Here is a 21,410-nt window from a genome sequence, read left to right as displayed (position 1 = left end):
ACCCGGGGGGGGGGGGAAGAGTTTGGAAAGAGGGGAATGGGGGGAAGGTAGGCGAGAGAGAAGGTGGGGAGAGTGAGAGAGATCTCTGTTATATAGAGCTAAAAACAAAAGCTTTCAGAAAGCAGCCACAATTCTTCCAGGAGTAAAGGCAACCTGTAAGTGCTGTAATCATAAAACTGAGGAGGAACTGGAAATCTCTCTCTCAAAGCCTACTCTATCCATGAGTATAGAAGCCATCACACCCACTGAACTGACTTCAGCTTTGCAACCCGTGCACCTAGGAAAGAGAAATCTTCAGCAAGTAACAGGTCTGAAATTATAAAAAAACCTGATCTTTGATTCCGCCCTCAGGAGACTGTGTGGAGTGGGCACATTCTCCCCGTGTCTGCGTGGACTTCCTCTGGACACTCCGGTTTCCTCCCACAATCCAATGATGTGGGGGTCAGGGTGAATTGGCCATGCTAAATTGCTCGTAGTGTTCAGGGATGTGTCGGTTAGAGGAGTTAGCCATGGGAAATGTGGGGTTATGGGGTTGGGGTGGGATGCTGTTCGGAGGGTCAGTGCAGATTCGATGGGCCGAATTGTCCCAATCTCCACTGTAGGGATTCCATGATCTTGTTCTCAGGCTCATATGTGTCGTCCGCACGCTGACTTTTAAAATTTGTACCTGTATTTTATCTAAACTATCACATCTCAACTTAGCTTCCTCATCTTGTTTTATGTTGCATGTTACTTTTACTTAAGTGTCAAGCTCTGCTGATGCTAAATGGACAAAGTGATGCAGTAAGCCATGAACTAGAACTCGCTGCTGAATACAGATTCAAAGCTTTCTTTCAGATATTGGATGTATGCTCGGACAGGAAACGTGAGGGGAAGAGGAGAGCGGACAGATCTTTCAAAGAGGCACCAGCACAGTGGGTTGAATTGCCTCCAGTGACCCTATAAGATTGCACGATTATTTATCATTTTGGTTCAATTTACAGCGAGTAGCCTCTCTGAATTCCATGAGATAATATAAGAACCTTGTACTAACCTGGGAGTGCTCCTCCCACAGTTATTGGAAGGGCTGGTGCTGAATCTCAGTGTCGGACAGTGCTGACTCCACCACGACACCACACCGCCAAGGGCGCAGTTCAGACACCAAAACGGTCTGTCAGAACCAACTGGGAGAGTAAGCTTTCCCAAACTCTCTCCAAACTGAGTCAAGAATGGCCGGTGGGCGTCAGGGGCTCTGCCGAAGTGACGCTGCCGTGTCCAGAGTCTGTAGCAGGTCGGCGACGAAAGTGCTAGAACAGTGTGTAACCCAAACCTGGAACGGGCGCAAGGGCACCTCCCGGTCGTGAACGGCAGACCTGGTGTCCGACGGGTCTTGCCAAAGCCAGCGTGGCACTGGGAAGCCGTCTGGGAATGTTGTGGAGCGACTGTCCTTTCGCAGCAGTGATCGCCTGCCTCACCGCCGCGGGTTAAACACGACAGTAAGGAAGCCAGCTCAACAGGAGGCGAAATCGGGAAGTCAGGACAACGGAACTGCATCGACGGTGGGAAAGGCCAGCGCGGGTCCTTTCGGTGGGACTGAGCAAGAGGCTTCCCACTGGCAGACTGCTCCGAACCTGGGGACGAGAGGCGGCAGAAAGGATCCAAGTGGGGCACTCGCTCAGAACTCAAGCAAAACGGTCGGTCAATACCTTTTTGGAATTGAAACCTACTGCACATTCCCAGAGCTACAATAACGTCAGAGAAATCCTGCTGCATTTCCACACACTCGGAAAACACACCCAGACCGTTGGCGATGGCAGACAACTGTTCGAGGAGCATGAGCGTTCTGCACTGTTTACCATGCCCCAAATCGTCCATCAGCAGAACAGGCTGGTTCTTTAGTCTTACCCCTTCCATATGTTGGAGCTTGTGTCCCATGTAAACACTCTCACATTTGCTGCAGCCACAATCCACACATTTCAATGTCCTATCCTCCCAGAACGTTTCCAGTGTGGGGACATTCTGAGCACAATTTGACAAGAGCACAGCACGATTTGATTCCCTCACCTTTAACCTGGCAAAATCTGGTCTCCTCCTCGTGTTTCTCAGTGCTTTCAGTTTTACAGCGCATGGGGCTGCTTCCTCACACACTGGTACCGTTCCAAATTTTCCAAAAGTGGTTGTACCGTCCGTAATTAATTGACTGCTTTTCTTTTCTACGCAGTTTACCTCCTGCTCTCGGCACGGATCATGCGTGGTCTGTCCAAGTGGCAGTGGAACAGAGCCTGAGTCACTGTGATGGAGCTCAATATTTTGGCATTCATTAACCTTGCTACTCATTGTATTATTGCCAATGGCAGCAACTCTTTTTGGCGTCAGTGGCTCAGTGTTTCGGAAGGAGTTGTGGACGGAAGTTTCATTTGGAGTCTGGTTTCCCTTCATATCTCCTCCAAGTGTTACCCCAGGGTCTGCCCCAGCATTGATCAATACTGTCGTTACTTCATCTCCTGCAGAGGTCTCCACATCAGCTGCACCCAGAGGTGGCTTCAGCAAAGCACTCTCTGCAAGCCCTCCAGCAGTCACTGGGCCCTCTGCAGAAAGATCTCTGACCCCCTCATCCTTTAGGGAGGCCAAAGGCTCTTGAGAAAACTTAACTAATTTGTTCTCGGAGAGCCTATCTTGGGAAAACACCGCTCTTGATGGCCCGGTGTTATCTGATGATATCACAACTAACCCATTTTCTGCAAAAGTTCCCTTGGTTAATCCAAAATCAAAAGCTATCCCTTCATTCTCATTCTCTCCAGTTAGGTCAATAATGACTATGTCTGTGGGTATGTCGACCAGCTCCCCATCGAAGTGAAGCTCATAAGTCACATCTCCAGCTGTTTCAGCTTCCTCGGCTGGCTCATTCACCAGCGGTTTCTCTGGAAGTAGGGTACTAGGTGCCACACCCATTTCCTTGGCCAGTTCCACTGCTGTACAAACCTCCACAGCAGCCGCACTGGTATCTGCTGGAATGTCAGCCAACTCGGTCTCCATTAGTGTTTCATCAACCACCTGGCTGCTTGTGGGCAGCTCGTCCTCAGAGGTCAGCTCATACTCTGTGGTCAGCTCGCTGTCAGAGCTCAGCTCATCGTCCGTGGTCAGCTCGTCGTCTCCCGAATCCTCAGTGATGTCTGTCGGCACATCGACCAGCTCGTTCATTCTGAGCATAATGCTGGCCATCGCCTTTTCTACAGAAAATCCGTCAGGGAACCCACGTTCCGCGGACATCTCCGCACTCGTTTCTGCAGGGACGTCGTTCTCGGGAAGAGAGCTTTTAGTAGCTGTAACTCGCGAGGGTGCTGAGTTGCCAGTGTCTGCAGCCATCGGTGGATCTGCTGTTGCGTCTGCGCGACTGTCAGTCACCCTGCGCTCAATTGGAAACTGAAAAATCACAAGTCCCGCACCTGCCTCTTCCTGTGCTTGGCCTTCGGTGGCTGGCTGAATCACAGTGAGTTGTCTGCTGGTCAGTTCCTCTCTACCAGGCCTGTCTGGGGTCATCTCCCTTTCTGCTTGCGTCTCCACCATTTCTGTATTCCCAGATGGTGCACCAGGCATCAAACCCTGAATGGTACCATTTGATGCCATGACCTTGGCTGCGGTCAACTCGCTGTGTGCTGTAGGTCCCTCAGGGTGCTGAGCTGCTCTGAGATTTATGCAGGTCATATGCTCACTGGTTATTCCACCTTCTAAGGCCTGAAAGACCAATACATTGCTGGTGATTTCGCTTCCCACGGGCAATAGGACAGTGCCGTTATGTGAAGGTGCCTCACCAGGCCTGGTCTCAACAATCATCCCAATCGTCACTAGGCCTTCAACAGACACAGAGGAAGGAATCTGATCAGGCCCATCGCTGTTCACAAAGCCTTCCACAGGCGTCCCCTGAACCAACACAGTCTCTGGAAATGTCTGGCTGCTCGCTGCATGGGTAACTACTGCATTGTCTCTAAATGCGTCACCAGTACCCTCACCTCTGTCTAGCTTCTCAACTTTAGTGTGCTTCACTGGCCTGGTGGGGTGGCTCGGGCCTTCGGCGCTGGTGTTTTCGGGATGCACGTCGTTGGTTGCTGTGTTTTCAGTGCCCGTTTGATTGGCAGGCGCCCGCCCCGGCCCATCACCGCTGGGCGGCTGCTGCGCAGTTTGACACAGGAGATGACGACACTTGGTTACACACGGGGGTACGTCAGCAGCGGCAGGGATCCGCCTCCCACACCGGTCCATTAGAGCTCTCTCATGCCTGGCCCCACTGCTCACGTCATCTCCACCTGCCAAGAGGACGACAGAAGGAAGGTTACCCTCAGAGTAGTCAGCACAGGGGAATACCACACAGACAGGCAAAGCCACAGTTTTCCCTTCCCTGATTGAAGCCCACCTCACCACTTGGCCAATGAGTTAACTTGAGGTTGCTCAAAATGTACGAAAACGACTAGGAGAGGGAGACGTGAGGTTCGCTGATGTATCTGCCAATCCAAATACACCTTGCCTCAATGCAGAGTCACCTCAATAAATCTCAAGACGTTCAGCATCGCCACTTGCCAATATGAATGTGAAAATTTCTTTCCCTTGTTAAAACTGTGATACTTTCCTTGCTATTTTCTGTTAAAGTTAACTTCGACTGGCACACGAGTGCAATAAAAATTCAACTTAGATACTGGATAGCCACTTTTGAGAAGATTTGTAGCTCAGGTTGAGATTCTGGATCTAAGTTAGCTCGCTGAGCTGGAGGGTTTATTTTCAGACATTCTGTCACCATACTCGGTAACACCAGCGCTTCACCGGAGGCTCACTGACGATGTTACCTAATATGGTGACGAAATGTCTGAAAGCAAACCTTCCAGCTCAGATACTGGATAGAACCTCTGCGGGAATAGTTCAAAACCCTAGACTGTAAAAAGATGTAACCTGAGAAGGAGATGAAGAAACATTTGCAGGCTTTGGAAGAAATACAGAGGATTTGGATTTACTGGATAGGTCACCTGAAGAGTAAAAAGGCCGAATGGTCTCCTTTCCCCTTTGCTCTGGGAGAGCACAGAGCTGGTTTACCTCATAGGGAGGAGCAGAACTTCATAGCTTATTGAAACATTTAAAAGGGGATCCTTGCTTAACAGATGCAAGTTCTTGAGGGTGGCATGGTGGCTCAGTGGTTAGCACTGCTGCCTCACAGCACCAGGGACTCAGGTTCGATTCCAGCCTCAGGCGACTGTGTATGTGTGTGTGTGTGGAGTTTGCAAGTTCTCCGTGCCTGCGTGGGTTTCCTCCCATAGTCCAAAGATGTGCAGGCTCAGTAGAGTAGCCACAGGAATTGCACGGTTGCAGGGTTAGGGTGGTGGGGTTGGTTTGGATTGGATGGTCCAAATGGCCTACTTTCACACTGTGGGGATTCCAAGAAAAGTGCTGCTGTAGCTGCCTCAACTTACTTGGGAGTAATCCTGGAAAAGCAGGTGAGACAGAAGAGTCTGCCAAACACTCGTTCCTTTTCTCTTTCCCCCGCTCAACACAGAATTTCAATCAGAGTGGCCGCAGGTTTGTCAGATCCATAGGTTAGCAATTAGCACATAGGCACAACCAAATACAATGGATTCACTGATACTACAAGTTGGGGGTACAAAAGGGAATTCACATTTGTTCAAGACATCATTTCCCTATAGGATAGTCCAAAGACTAATGTGGGCAATGTGTCAGAAGCTGGGAACAAATACTGAGCAAATGTCCGTTTACGATGGGCTCTTGGACAGGACAGGCCCATGCTTATTTTTACATTTGTTTTCACTCATTCATGGGACGTGGGCATCATTGACTGGACCAGTATGTATTGCCCTTCCTCATGGCCCTTGAGAAGGTGGGGGATGAGTTGCCTTCTTGAACTGCTACAGTCCACGTGTTGTAGGCAGACCTACAATTACAGAGGGAGTTCCAGGTTTGACCCAGTGACATTGATGGAGCAGCGATACATTTCTAAGTCAGGATGGTGAGTGGCTTGGACGGGAATTTACAGGTGGTGGTGTTTCCCTGTGCCTGCTGCCCTTGTCCTTCCAGATGGAAGTTTAGATTAGATTACATTACAGTGTGGAAACAGGCCCTTCGGCCCAACAAGTCCACACCGACCCGCCGAAGCGTAACCCACCCATACCCCTACATTTACCCCTTACCTAACACTACGGGCAATTTAACATGGACAATTCACCTGACCTGCACATCTTTGGACTGTGGGAGGAAACCGGAGCACCCGGAGGAAACCCACGCAGACACGGGGAGAATGTGCAAACTCCACACAGACAGTCGCCTGAGGCGGGAATTGAACCCGGGTCTCTGGCGCTGTGAGGCAGCAGTGCTAACCACTGTGCCGCCCACTAAGGTGCTGTCTTAGGACTGTTGGGCGAGTTACTATTATACACCCTATAGATACTGTAGGACGGGACTTGTGCATTGTAGATGGTGGACAGACTTTGGGGAGTCAAGAGGCAAGTTACTCATTGCAGTATTCTTAACCTCTGACCTGCTCTTGTACCCACTGTGTTTATGTGGCAAGTCCAGTTCAGTTTCTGATGAACAGTAATTCCCAGAATATTGATAGTGGGAAATTCAGTGATGGTGATGCTATTGACCGTAAAGGGGCAATGGTTAGATTGTCTCTCATTGGAGCTGGACATTGTTGGCATCTGTGTAGCACAAAGGTTACTTGCCATTTTTCAGCCCAAGCCTGGATATTGTCCAGATCTTGTTACATTTGAACAGATTGCGTCAGTATCTGAGTCGTCATGAATGGAGCTGAACATTGGTGAACAACTCCATTTCTGTCCTTATGACAGAGGGAAGGTCATTGATGAAGGAGCTGAAGATTGGGCTGAGGATCTGAGAAACTCCTGCGATATCTTGGAACTGAGATGACTGACATCCAACAACCACAACTGTCTTCCGATGACTAAACAGCAAACAGTTTGTCCTCTGACACCCATGATTCCCGTCCTACTCAGGCTCCGTAATGTCGCACATGATTAAATGCAGCCTCCATATCAAGAGCAATCACTCTCCCCTCCCCTCTGGAATCCAGCTGGCTTGTCCATATTTGAACCTGGGCTATAATCAGGTCAGGAGCTGAGTGACCCTGGGGGAACCCAAACTGGGCGTCACTGAGCAGGTGCTGCTTGGTAGCCCTGTTGGTGAGCCCTTCCATCACTTTACCGAGGGTCGAGAGTAGACTGATGAGGTAGTAATTGGTTGGGTTGGATTTAAACTAGTTTTTATGCACAAGGCAGAATTATGACTGTACTGAATCAACTTGCACAGGTTTGCAGCAAGTTCTGGAGCATGGATCTTCAGCACTGTTACTGGAATATTACCTTGGCATCAGACAATGGATACTTCAATTTTTTGACATCATGTGGAGTAAACTGAATTGGTTCAGGACTGGTATCTAACCCTAACTCTAATCTCTGGAGGTGTGTTATGGGATCTTTTATATTCACCTGAACAGGACTTGGATTACAATGTTATAAATTTTGGAGTGCAAAATGCCTGATATAGGCAACCCATAAAAGCCAATTCATTGTCTCTTCTTGATCAATGCACTGATACTTTCCAGATAATGCTACAGCACCTTTAGCCCCCATGTCAAGAGTCTATCAGAACGATGGCGCAAACACCTTTCTTAAAAGGAGCAACTCTTCATTGGTGACAACCCAATCTGATTTGTGACACTGAAGATTGAGGTCAGTGAGGTCAGTGCTTGCCAATGTTTGTAGACTGGCTGCTGCCCCAGTGAGGGGTAGGGTAAACCCTCGACACTCAGCAAAGCATCACAGCAGCTGGAGATGGTGACTGGAGGACACGGAAGTAACCAATAGAGTTACTGGGAACCATCAGGAAAGACAAGCGCTGGTTGGTTTGAGCCAAACTGGGCCAATTTACCATTGGTACTGGGCAAAGCAGCCACAAGCATCACACGAGAGTCACTGATTTTGGATACAGTCCAGTGTGTCTCTACCCCACTGTCCTGCAAACACATTGGGTTTTGGGGTTGGAAATGATGTGACTCTGCTGAGGTTCGACATTACAATTCAATACAGCACAGGAACAGGACCCTTCGGCTGACCAAGCTTGCAGTGAATCCAATCCTTACTTAGACACGTTACTTAATGCCCATGCATGGTTTCCATCCCTCTGTTTGCCTCTTGCTCATGGTTCCTACATTTGAAACTGCTGTGGGCAACTCTGAAATGGTTTTCCAGGGTGCATAGAGATTCCATCTATTCAGGAACACACGAGCTCTGTTGACACAGGGAACTGAATGATGCCACTGGCTGAACGCTAACTATGACTGTATGCTCACCGCTCGGACTGACTGCTAAAGCAGCCACCTCTTCACCAGAAGGGATATGGGCTTCAGGCAACTTGACTCTCAGCTCGATACTGTGAAACAAGACAAAAAGACTAAGCAAACAAAACATTTTACATAAATCGAACACACAAAGGAGCACTCTCCCCACTCCCACGACCTTTTCTTGGAACGCCAGGTTTCCTGTTACTTTTCTTGCCTTCCTTTCAGCTCTTAAATCTTCATGTCCAGCTAACCCTTCTGCTCTCCTCCCCAGCGGTTACTTTGAGTTTTCCCCTTCCCCCAGCGTAATCCATGCGATTGACCGCAGAAGTTTAAACAAGCGATCTGAAAAGTGCAAGTTTAAAAAGCTCTGCTCTAGGAACAGGCCCCTGCCACATAAATATCTGTTCTGTTGCACAAATTAATAACCACTGGGAGCCTGTGCTAACTAAGGAACATTTTAAGCCTATCCAGATATTAAGTTGCAAGTTGCCTCCTAAGGCTCAGAGGCTAATTGTAAATTGCTTTTGAACGTGATTGTTTTTTTCTAAATTATTTAGTCCAAATAACCCGTGAACAATTGTATTTTAATGAAGGAGTTTTAAAAATTAACCACTTGTGGTGGGGGACTGTCCACGATTAAAAACGCTCCCAGTTTTGTGCTCAAGCAATCTTTGGTTGTATTAATCAAGCAAATCAGACCATTGAGAGGATATTTTTAAAAGGAAATTTTGAAAGGGAAGTTGTATTTTGAAAAGCCGTGATCTCCAAGTGGGTTTGAGCAGAATCTTGAGGGGAGAGTAATTCCCTTCCGAATGAACGTAACTCCTGCCCATTCTGTCAACTGCATTAAAGGTGGAAACCAACAACGCAAAAGGGCAGCAAAGGGGGAGGGTGGAGGGTTGCTGGTTTGTCATAGCCATGAAGAATTTCACTCTAACGGTTCTATCATCCAATCACACTGAACTTAAATGTTTTTCTTCAAGTCACTACTGGATTAATAATTGGCTATCTTCTGGTTATGACTCTTAACTTTCTGTAACTGAATCACATTCCTCCCATTCCAGCGACCATGGGAAATCTGAGTGAACTCAATTAACCTGTCTTGAATTACGCATCTTTACCTTTGACAATGAGACATATGTGGTCTGCTTGAGCAGGTGTGAAGACTCAGTGGCACAATTTGAGAAGCCTGAGAGTTAGCAAGTGTGTCCCGGGCAATATTTATTTCAGACAAATAAATTAATTGGTAATTCAGCTCATTCGTGCTCGTGGAACACTCTCATGTGCAGAGCCTGCAATTCACAGGCTGATAGTACATTTAAATGGAGCCTCCATCTCCAGGACATCTCAGTCAGGACTGTACCCATAGTGATCCCAGTCAACAATACGCAATGTACGAAGGAGCAGGGAGCTTCGGCACGTGGCAACCTGATCACCAGTGACAGCCTCGGTGATACTGGGTGATCAGCTGGACCGCTATCTGTGGTATCTGTCACTATGGAAACCGCCTGAGCAGACGCAGAGTGGGAACAAGAAGCCAATCAGGGGAAGAACTGCACTGATGAAGCAGTACTGAGAGAGGTGGCCAACCTGAAAATATTTAGCAATTGAAAGCTGCAAGTGAAGGAATTGAGAGCTTAACGTTGACGTCTGACAGACTGGGTCATGTTTTCTTTCAATGAGGTGAGCAATAAGCCATCAGACAATGTACAAAAAACGGAAGAAAATACAGGCCCATGTGACATGGGGGAAGCTCCAATGATACAAGCCCATGTGACTTGGGGACTGCTCCAGGGAAACGGGCCCATGTGACCTTGGGGCAGCTCCACTGAAATAGGCCCATGCGAATGGGGACTTCCCCAGGGAAATAGGCACATGTGACTTCAGGGCAGCTCCATGGAAACAGGCCCATGTGACTTGAGGACAGCTCCATGGACACAGGCCCATGTGACTTGAGGACAGCTCCATGGAAACAGGCCCATGTGACTTGAGGACAGCTCCATGGACACAGGCCCATGTGACTTGAGGACAGGTCCATGGACACAGGCCCATGTGACTTGAGGACAGGTCCATGGACACAGGCCCATGTGACTTGAGGACAGGTCCATGGACACAGGCCCATGTGAATGGGGGCTTCTCCAGGGAAATAGGCACATGTGACGTCAGGGCAATTCCATGGAGACAAGCCCCATGTGACTGGGGGCAGCTCCATGGAAACAGGCCCAGGTGACTTCAGGGCAACTCCATGGAAACAAACCCATGTGACTTCAGGACAACTCTATGGGAACAGGCCCATGTGACCTGGGGGCAGCGCCATGGAAACAGACCCATGTGACTTGGGGGTAGCTCCGTGGAAACAGACCCGTGTAACCTACAGACCCATGTGACTTGGGGGTAGCTCCGTTGGAACAGACCCATGTGACTTGGGGGTAGCTCCGTTGGAACAGACCCATGTGACCTACAGACCCATGTGACTTGGGGGCAGCTCCAGAAACAGGCGGTATGACTGGGTTCTGCAGGAGAGAAAAGAGTTGCAACTGAGAAAAAGGTGAACTTGAAGGCAGGATTTGGGAACAGAGAGAAGAAAAATAAGGTAGTGTCACTGTTTTGGTTATTTTGAAGGAATGGATTTACCAGAACATCTATACAGAGCATAGGACTGTTAGCGAGATTCTGGATGAAGGTGACTCTGATGGAGCCACACCAACAAACAGCCATCATGGAAATGATACAGCCCTGCAGAAGTACGCCACTTCAGTGCAGACCATGTTATGGAGCTCGGACTGTTTGGGAGCTGTCCTTGGAAGAGATTCAGCAGCTAAATCCCTAAAGGAAAAGACTGGAATTTTACCTGAGAACTTTGAGACTGAAATATGTGCCATGAACATTAAGTTGACTGTTCAGCAAATTTGAAATTCATCTTTATTGCACCTGCTACTTAGTGTGTAATTTGTATTTCATATTGATTGCAATTTACCTGTACACTCACATTTAACTTATTTGAGTTTGGTTTGATTGTTAAAGGTATTGGAAGTGAAATCTTATCCTTCTGTGTTTTTGTAAGGATCGTTTGGTAAAATTTGGGTTCTTTTAGTCCACACGGAGGTCCTAACAAGTGATTTAAAAATTGGAAGTCTCTAACTGTGTACACACAGCTAAACGAGACTTTCACTGTTCAGACTTACTCAGTAGCGGATGAAAGCCGAGTCCTGGGATGTGTTTCACAGCTGGCCTGTTGACACAGAAACGTTGATTAATAATCAGAGAACAAAACCAAAGTCACACACAAAGTGTGTCAACAGCAGCCCACTGCACCTTTCCCAGGATTCCCTCAATAATCACTGATACGCTCCAGAAATGTTAATATTCCCGACATTTAAGATGCTGTTAAGCTAAAGTCCCAACTGCCCAAAGAAGACACAGAAGATCCCGGGTGCTATCCTGAAGAACAGAACATTTAAAAGGCATTTGACTGGGTACACGAATAGGAAGGGTTTAGAAGGATATGGGTCAAATGCTGGCAAATGGGATTAGATTAATTTAGGATGTCTGAACAAAGAACAAAACAGGAACAGGCCATTCAGCCCTCCAAGCCTGCACCAACGCATTTTGCCTACCACACTGTCTTCACTTACAGGATCCTTATCCCTCTATTCCCTTCCTATTCATGGATTTGTCCAGGTGTTTCTTGAATGCTGCTGTTGTGTCTGTTTCCACCACCTCCTGTGGCAGTGTTTGCCAGGCACTCAGCACCCCTTGTGTGAAAAACGTGCTTCGCACGTCTCTTCTGAACTAGCCCCCCTCCTCCGAACCTGTGTTCCCTAGTAATTGACCCCTTCACCGTGGCTGACCATGGTCAGCGTGGACAAGTTGGACCGAGGGGTCTGTTTTCACACTGTGCAACTTGGATGACAGCAATAATGCCCAGGCTCTAGTATAGTTGGGTGTCATTGTGCAGGAGGACAGCAAGCTGATTTTGTTTTGACCCAAATGGAATTCTCCTTTATCGGGAGCTCACTCCCTCACCAAGGCTCCACTTGAAGGCAAGTCCTGAGCACACTGTCTGCTAACAGTCTGTTCTGAGCAGTCATTGTCAGCTGCTGATTGCCTTCCAATCTCTGAGCAAGGTGAGGTGACAAGTCCCAAGTGTACCTCAACTGAAATGGGCACTGAACCCACGCTACTGGCCTTATTCTCAAGCACAGGTCAGTCACCTAGCCTGTAGGCAGCTTTAAAATGAAGTGCAAACTGTAATTAGATGACCCTGGGATCAGATTTCTCAGTTTGAGTCGTGGGGGAAGTACCTTACTGAGGGGACCGCCCGCTCATGGTCTCTATAATAGTTTTGTTTGGTACAAGTTACATTTGCAGGGCCCTTCTGCAAAGGGTGCTCCCTTTGATTTAATGGTCACTGAGTGTAAAGCACATAGTTCAACTTTATTCTTAAGGTATCAGTGAGGCCAACAGTTATAACTTCCCCCAGTTACCCTGCATCAGTGGTATACCTTTGTACACAGCACATCAGAAATTATTTCAAGTCATCCACTTTGTAACAGAGTAGGCCATTCAGTCCCTCAAATTTGTTCTTCCATTCTATCATGGCTGACCACCTACTCTCCACAGCCCATTCCCAGATTGTATCACAAGAACTGTCTTAAGTTTCCATGAGATTGCTTCTCATTTTTCCAAACTCCAGAGAATACAGGCCCAGCTTCCTCAATGCCTTCCCACAGGACAATCCCACCATCCCAGAATCAGTCTGGTGAACACTCCCTCAATGGATAATAGATCCTCCTTTAGGTAAGGGCCCCAGAACTTTTAAAATTCATCATGGGATGCAGGTGTCGCCGGCTCGGCCAGCATTTAATGCCTGTCTCTGATTGGCCAGAGGGCAGTTAAGGGTCAACCACAGTGCTGTGGGGGTTTGAAGTCAAGTGTAAGGATGGCCGTTTCCTTCCTTAAAGGACATTAGCAAATCTGATAGATTTTTCTGACAATTGGCAATGGATTCATGGTCATCATTAGACTTTCAACTTCTATTTATTTTTAGCGAATTCAAATTCCATCTGCCACGTTGGGATTTGAACTTGGGCTCCCTAAATTTTATCTGGGTCTTTGGATCAACAGTCCAGCAATAATACCACTGGGCCATTGACTCTCCTGAACTGCACAGTTTATTTGGTGCAGTTTCAGTTTGAGTCACAGACAACGTAGCAACCGATTACTTACTTAGGGGGAGGGAGAGGAGGAGAATCTCTTATATAACTAAAGCAAGACTTCAGTGCTCCTTTACTCAGACTTTCTTATGACGAAGGCTAACATACTGTTTGCTGCACCGATAGAGTAACTTTCAGTGCATTATGGACAAAGATATTTTCCAATTGCTCCCCGATTAAGAATTAAGCATCTTTGTTTCTCCCTATCAAGGTGGGTAACCTCAAATGTGTCCACATTATTATCCACCCACCATGTTAGTTGTCTCTCACCCAACCTGTCTAAATTCTCTTGAAGGCTCTTTGAATAGAATAGGATAGAATAGAATCCCTGCAGTGTGGAAGCAGGCTCACAACCCCACCCCACATTTACCTCTGACTGATGCACCTAACCTATACATCCCTGAACAACAGACAATTTAGCATGGTCAATTCACGTAACCTGCGCATCTTTGGACTGTGGGAGAAAACCGGAGTACCTGGAGGAAACCCACGCAGACACGGGGAGAACGTGCAAACTCCACACAGATACCCGAGGCTGGAACCAAACCTGGGTCCCCGACACTGAGAGGCAGCAGTGCGAAGGACTGAGCCATTGTGCTGATAGTTGGATACACCATATTTGTTCCCAACAGTCAAAGCAGCGATTGTATAAACTGCTGTGGCCCAACCAGTGACCCTTGCGGTAGCCCCACTGGTAATATGCCAATCTCACAATCACCCATTTATTCCGACTGTCTCATTTTCTTTCCATTTACCAATTCTCGAGTCGTGTCAATCCATTAACCTCTATCCCTTACACTCTAAATTTGTTTAATAACCTCTGTGTGGGACTTTTATCAAAAGTCTCCTGAAAATCCAAATCCACATATGAATCCTGCTTACCCAATCTGCTAGTTAACATCCTCTAAAATCTCTAGCAGGTTTCCTGAATGATTCCCCATTGGAAAATCCATTATGTCTCTGTCCAATTATCTCATTTATTTCCTAAGAGCCCTGCGACCAGTTCCTTTATAATGGATGCTGGCATTTTCCTGATTGGAGGTTAATAGGGGTCTGTAATTACCCACATTCTCCCTCTCCCTCCTTTCCTAAACAGTAACCTTTGCCAATTTCCATTCTGCAGAACCATCCAGGAATCTATACAATTTGAAAGGTGTTCACCAGATGTACACTCTGGGGTGTAGATCCAAGCAGGTTTGCTCATTTTCAGTCCCAGTAGTCCTCTTCTACGATTACAAATTTCTTTCAACTCCTCATCCTTACGTGTCCCTTGTAGCTATTTCTGGGATATTCCTTGCATTTTCTTCGATGAAGATAGACACAGTCACTAACTGATGATCACTTCTGCGTTGCCCCGGTGACGGTTGTCATTGGGGAGATGGAAAGAACTTGGAACTCCTTCTGCACAGTAGCTTCCAGTGGCCTGTAGTGCCTTTGTCATCACTGCAGTCTGACGAACACAGGCCTGACTGTACAAGTTCTAAACGGTGCCAAACTAGCTCCTTGGCTGCCCAGTTGCCATTTAGAAACTGAGATACTTCTGAATACAGTTCCAGAGAAGTATATGGTGTGGTCCCATCGAGTCCACACCAACCCCTTGAAAAGCATCCCCCCCAGACCCACTCCATCCCTGTAACCCCGCATCTCCCATGGCGAACCCACCAAAGCCTGCACATCCCTGGACACTGTGGACGATTTAGCACAGCCAATTCACCTGACCTGCACATCTTTGGAGTGTGGAAGGAAACTGGAGCACCCGGAAGAAACCCACGCAGACACAGGGAGAACGTGCAAACTCCACACAGTCAGACAGTCACCCAAGGTAGAATCAAATCCTGATACTGTGAGGTAGCAGTGCTAGCCACTGAGCCATCGTGCCACCCCAACATATCAGCACAGTCACAGTGCAGGAAGCTTGGCTTCCAATTCACGCACAGTAAGGCCTGTCCTAGTGGGATGACTTTTAATGCAGAGTATTAAGCAGGACATTAAAACTAATGTTCCCACAGTAATACAAAGGGGGGTCTTCCTAAGTCTATGATTTAAACACGTTCGATGTTAACTATTTAAAAATTGCTTCAGAAATGTAATATTTCAGCTTGTTTCGCAAACAGGTCATCAAATTCTGCCCTTTTTTTAAACTAGATGATCGAACTTTTCAGCATGTCTCCCACACAGACCAAATCAGCTCTCAATGAGCCATTATTCCTGCTTGCACACACACTCCTGCTAGTCTTCTGTCCATCTGTCAATTCTTATTTTCCATTTTCAAAGCCTTGTCCTGCTGATGTTATTTTTCTTGGCCTCTGTCACCTCTGCAGCGTGGAATTCTATGCCCTAAGTGTTAGCTCAAAGAATACTCTGAGCTTCTCCCTTCATTCCTTCCATTGTCATCAAATTAAACACTTCCAGTCAAGGACGAGCACTGAAGTATTTTTTGCAAATTGCCAGAATTTTGAACATTTCCAAAATTTCCTCCCACTAGAAACAGCTGAGGTTTCTCTACTCCTAACAACTGCAGCTTCTCTGCACAGTGCAAACATACAAATAAGGAGCAGGAGCAGCTCCTGCTTTGTGTTTCGATAAGACCATGGCTGACTGGATTATGGCTTCAACCCCACTTCCCTGATATCTCCAGACTTCCTTTGTGGCCTACGTCAGTCTTGGATATTCTATGGAAAAGCAACTCTGAGTGGAATGTCTCTTCAACCCCATCTTAAGTGGGAGACCACTTATTTTTAAATCGTGTTCCCTCGTTCCAGTCTCTTCCATCTGGTATCCACCTTATCAAGTCCAATTCATGTTTCACTCAGATCACCTCTCAATCCTTGTAAACTGCAGGAGATTGGCACTCGATGACAGGACCAGATGAGGCAGGATGGATTGAACGGCCTCATTCTGCACCATGATGACCCTGTGATTCCGGATACAGGGTCCAACGTATCCAACCCTCCCGAATAAAATAACCTCCCTCGGCCAGGAATTAGTCAAGTGAACCTTTTCTGGAAGGATTTGATTTTGATTTATTATTGGCACATGTATCTAGGTACAGTGAAAAGCTTTGTTTTGCGTGTAGTACAGACAGATACCGTACAAAGAGCATTAGGGTGGTTGAACAGAGCGAAGAATACAATGTTACTGCTGCAGAGAAGATGCTCAGTACACAAACAGCAAGGTCAACATTAAATTTCAAGTTTGAGAAGTCCATTCAGAACGTGTAAATAACAAGAAAGAAGCTGTTGGTACGTGTGTTTAAGCTTTTGTACCTTATGCCTGACAGAAGAAGTTGTAATAGGTTATAACCAGGGTGGGCGGGGTCTGTGATGGTGTTGGCTGCCTTTCTGAGGCAGGGAGCAGTGTTGATGGAGTCAATGGATGGGAGGGTGGCTTGTGTGAATCATTTATTAAAGTTCTTTATTTCAGAGTTATTTATGTGAATGATTTGGATGTGAGTATAAGAGGTATAGTGAGTAAGTTTGCTGATGACACCAAAATTGGATGCCGATTGGACAGCGAAGAAGGTTACCTTAGATCACAACGTGATCTTGATCAGATGGCCCAATGGGCTGAGAAGTGGCAGATGGAGTTTAATTCCGATAAATGGGAGGTGCTGCATTTTGGGAAAGCAAATCAGAGCAGGACTTATACACTTAATGGTAAGGTCCTAGGGAGTGTTGCTGAACAAAGAGACCTTGGAGGGCAGGTTCACAGCTCCTTGAAAGTGGAGTCGCAGGTAGATAGGATAGTGAAGAAGGCGTTTGGTATGCTTTCCTTTATTGGTCAGAGTATTGAGTACAGGAGCTGGGAGGTCATGTTGCGGCTGTACAGGATATTGGTTAGGCCACTGTTGGAATATTGTGTGCAATTCTGGTCTCCTTCCTATCAGAAGGATGTTGTGAAATTTGAAAGGGTTCAGAAAAGATTTACAAGGATGTTGCCAGGGTTGGAGGATCTGAGCTACAGGGAGATGCTGAACAGGCTGGGGCTGTTTTCCCTGGAGTGTCGGAGGCTGAGGGGTGACCTTATAGAGATTTATAAAATCATGAGGGGCATGGATAGGATAAATAGACAAAGTCTTTTCCCTGGGGTCGGGGAGTCCAGAACTGGAGGGCATAGGTTTAGGGTGAGAGGGGGAAGATATAAAAGAGACCTAAGGGGCAATATTTTCACGCAGAGGGTGGTACGTGTATGGAATGAGCTGCCAGAGGATGTAGTGGAGGCTGGTACAATTGTAATATTTAAAAGGCATCTGGATGGGTATATGAATAGGAAGGGTTTGGAGGGATATGGGCCGCGTGCTGGCAGGTGGGACTAGATTGGGTTGGGATATCCGATCAGCACGGACGGGTTGGACCAAAGGGTTTGTTTCCATGCTGTACATCTCGAAGACTATGGAAGATGAGGTTGGCTGGATGACTGGAGTGTGGTGCAGAATGGCACAGTTCAATCCCAGCCTCCTGCTCTGGTTGATCACAGAAACTGCTTGCTTACCATCCCTACACTTGTGGATAGGTGTACATTAGTCATGGTCTAAATAACCAACTACCCCTCTTCAATGAAGAGGGGGGACCTAATTTCCTTCAGGGGCCGTGGCTGATTTCCTGACTCATCCCACACGACTGACTCTGGAAGCCCTCTCACTCCCAGCTATCAGACACATCCTTTGTTGAACCAAGTGTCGGTGGTTTCCTCTCAGACGTCCCTGCTGTTATTCTGCTCTACTTCCCTAATTTCCCCACTTCTTTTATTCTGCAAATACACTATCGCAATGTCAAGGCGGCACACTTAGCACTTCTGCCATCCCTTCAACCACAGAGACATTCTGCAGGGGAAGTGGCCATTCAGTACATTGTGCCTGTACCGCGTTGGCAGAGATACATACTTGTTTCACTTTCATGCTCTTTCCCTGTGGGCCCACCAGTTTCTTCATGTGAGTGTATCCAATTCCCTATCACAGTAAGTGCTGAGTCTGTTGCCGTGCACCTTTTGGGTGGCATGCCCCAGATCTTAACCTTGCTGAACAAGCTCTTCCCCCTCTGAATCTTTTACCAATTATCTTAAACCGGTCTTCTGGTTGTACAGGACTTGAATATTGTTGCAAAAATAGACAAGTTTCCAAACCTTTCCATCTTGCACACAGGACAGATGCAAGAATACCAAATTTCAATCCATCACAATAATTTACTGTACAGGTGAAACCGGATAGGCTGACAATTCGACTGATCAGCTGAGGCAGGGTGATGGAGAAAGCAGTGCAGCATTACAGGTCATTGCAATGACCTCTTTGCAGGTCAATGAAAAAAGTTACAATGCTTGAATGTACTTCTGCGTAGAGAATGGATTCCTGTACGTGCATGTATATCACTTCTAGTAAGTGTAAATGAGTCACTGTACGAGCTCAACGTGTTACCTTAATTTGTGTAGCTATGAGTAACTCTGGATTGTTTGGCAAGTGCTGTTCAATTGTACAACCAGATCGAATAGTGCATATTTGTTTTGGGTTTTGCAAACACAGGTTGTCTGACTATGATTTGTACATTGTCCATAAACAGTCAACATTTGAGCAGCAGCATGTATTAATGTCACTGTCGGTGCAATGCCAAGTATATGGGGCCCACAAAAATGCTTGACTGAATCATAAAGACCTCGAGAGAAAAGAACAAGAGGAGGCCATTCAGCTCCTTGAGCCTGAACCCTCATTCAATAGGACAGTGGCTGATCTGACATCCCTCATGTCCACTTTCCTGTTAACCTTCAATTCTCTGACTGATCAAGAATCTCTCTATCTCATCCTTAAATATACACAAGGGCTCTGCCCCATAGCTCTTTGTGATGTGGAGTTCAAAGACACACAACTCACTGAGAGACAAAATCTCTCCTCATCTCAGTCTTAAAGTGGCGTCCTTTATTCTGAGACTATGTCCGCTGATCCCAGATTCTCTCATGAGGGGAAACATTCTCTCAGCATTTACCCTGTCATGCCCCTTAAGAATCCTAAATGTTTCAATGAGATCACTGCTCATTCTTCTCAGCTCCAGTGAGTAGAATCCCAAACCTGTTTAACCTTTGCTCATAGACACTCCTTCCATTTGGCGGCGGGGGTGTGTGTGAGCGTGTGTGTGGTGGAATCACCCCAGTTGTAAACAACAGCGTTGATTTGCCAACCAAATAGCACTCCCTTCTCCTGGAGTAGAAATTGTTGTGATGGTTTGAAAGTTAGCATTCTTGTAAGTGTCCTGATAAGGGGAAGACAAAAACTTTCAGTAACATGTCGCTCTGTTCAGCGAGATCTTCGATCTGTATCCTCACATTGATTATTGCCATGCCAGTGGAGTCATTCTCCCCATCTACTGGATCACAACACCTCATAGTTCTGAACATTTCAATGAAAATCATCTACTCTGCTCTAACAAAATCCTTAGCTTCTCCAGGGTGTCCATCTAACCAAGTCTCTTCCGCACCTTCTCCAACATGTTACCAAATGTCCTAAGACGTGGTGCCCAGAATTGGTGTAAATATTACAGCTGTAACCTATCTAACAACATAATAGGAATATACAACCTAGATAATCTATCAACTAAGTATCCAGGTTATAAATCTTTTGGCATATCTTCTTCACTTTGGGACGGCACAGTGGCTAGCACTACTGCCTCACAGCACCAGGGTCCCAGGTTCAATTCCACCCTTGGCAACTCTGTGTGGAGTTTGCACATTCTCCCCGTGTCTGCGTGGGTTTCCTCCCGCAGTCCAAAAATGTGCAGATTAGGTGAATTGGTCATGGGAAATGCAGAGTTAAAGGGATAGGGTAGGGGGTTGTGCCTGGGTGGGATACTCTTCAGAGAGTCAGTGTGGACTTGTTGGGCCAAATGGCCTGGATCCACACTGTAGAGACTCTGGAAAACTTCCTTTCTCTTGCACAGTTAAAAAGACCATGGACCTTGTATGTTATTTATTTTTTAAAAATTGCATCAACCCATCCCCCCCCCCCCCCACCCCAACCTTGAAATGTTTGCACACATGACCATCCATTTTGTCAGTTGTATAAATTAACTTAGATTGTCCCATTCCTGAACACTTCTCAGCATCAAATCGATCTGCCACGTGACAACCCACTTTGGCAGTGTATCCCCTCCCGAAATCTGTAACTATCCTCCATTCATGACATTCACAGAATCCCTGCAGTGCAGAGAGAAGCCACTTGGCCCATTGAGTCCGCACTGAAGAGCATCCCAGACCCACCTCTATCCCTGTGACCCTGCATTTCCCATAGCTAACCCACCTAGTATGGCCAATCCACCTAACCTGCACAGCTTTGGACTGTGGGTGGAAATCCATGCAGACATGGTGAGAACGTGTAAACTCGGCCCAGACAGTTGCCCGGGGCTAGAATTGAACCTGGGTCCCTGGTTCTGAGAAACAGCAGTGCTAACCACTGAGCCACTGTGCTGCCAACTTGCTTCCAAGCTAGATGCTGTTCTGTGAACTTTGTACTCAAGATCTAAGCTTTCTCAAGCTAGGTCATAACATCAGGAAGAGCTGCAGTCCTCATGCTGACCCCTGGGGAACATGACCACGTACCTCTCTTTAATCAGAAAAACAACAGTCCACTTGACTCTGCTTTCTGCTCAAGCTAATTTTGTAACGGTGCTGCCCCTGTATCTTTAATCTCTTGGGCTTTTGAGTCTGATAATGTTTTTATTCATTGTGAGCATCACTGGTTAGACCAGCATTTACTTATTGCCCATCCCCAATTGCACATTTATTATTTAATATTTTAAACATCTTCTGAAAGTGCATAAACACATCAACTACACTATCCGCACCATTACCTGCAAAATTGTTTGTCTAACAGGACA

General features: G+C 46.8%; 1 protein-coding gene across 2 annotated transcripts in view; it reads right to left on the bottom strand.

The window, feature by feature from the left end:
• The window catches only part of LOC122562843 (uncharacterized), a 60,898-nt gene that overhangs the window by 26,806 nt on the left and 12,682 nt on the right, over positions 1-21,410 (bottom strand). For both annotated transcript variants that reach the window (XM_088000188.1, XM_088000189.1), the window contains exons 2-4: positions 11,524-11,570; positions 8,348-8,427; positions 1,034-4,283 (exon numbers count right to left, since the gene is read on the bottom strand). In XM_088000188.1, coding sequence (XP_087856314.1) covers positions 1,034-4,283; positions 8,348-8,427; positions 11,524-11,570 — 3,377 coding nt within the window. The remainder of the gene's footprint in view (positions 1-1,033; positions 4,284-8,347; positions 8,428-11,523; positions 11,571-21,410) is intronic.

The sequence above is a fragment of the Chiloscyllium plagiosum genome, unplaced genomic scaffold (genome assembly GCF_037043375.1).
Source record: "Chiloscyllium plagiosum isolate Xiang-an unplaced genomic scaffold, Cpla_swu_hap1 HiC_scaffold_24, whole genome shotgun sequence".
Taxonomy (NCBI): domain Eukaryota; kingdom Metazoa; phylum Chordata; class Chondrichthyes; order Orectolobiformes; family Hemiscylliidae; genus Chiloscyllium; species Chiloscyllium plagiosum.
Note: the sequence above shows the minus strand (reverse complement) of the source record. Positions and strands in the feature narration are given on the sequence as shown.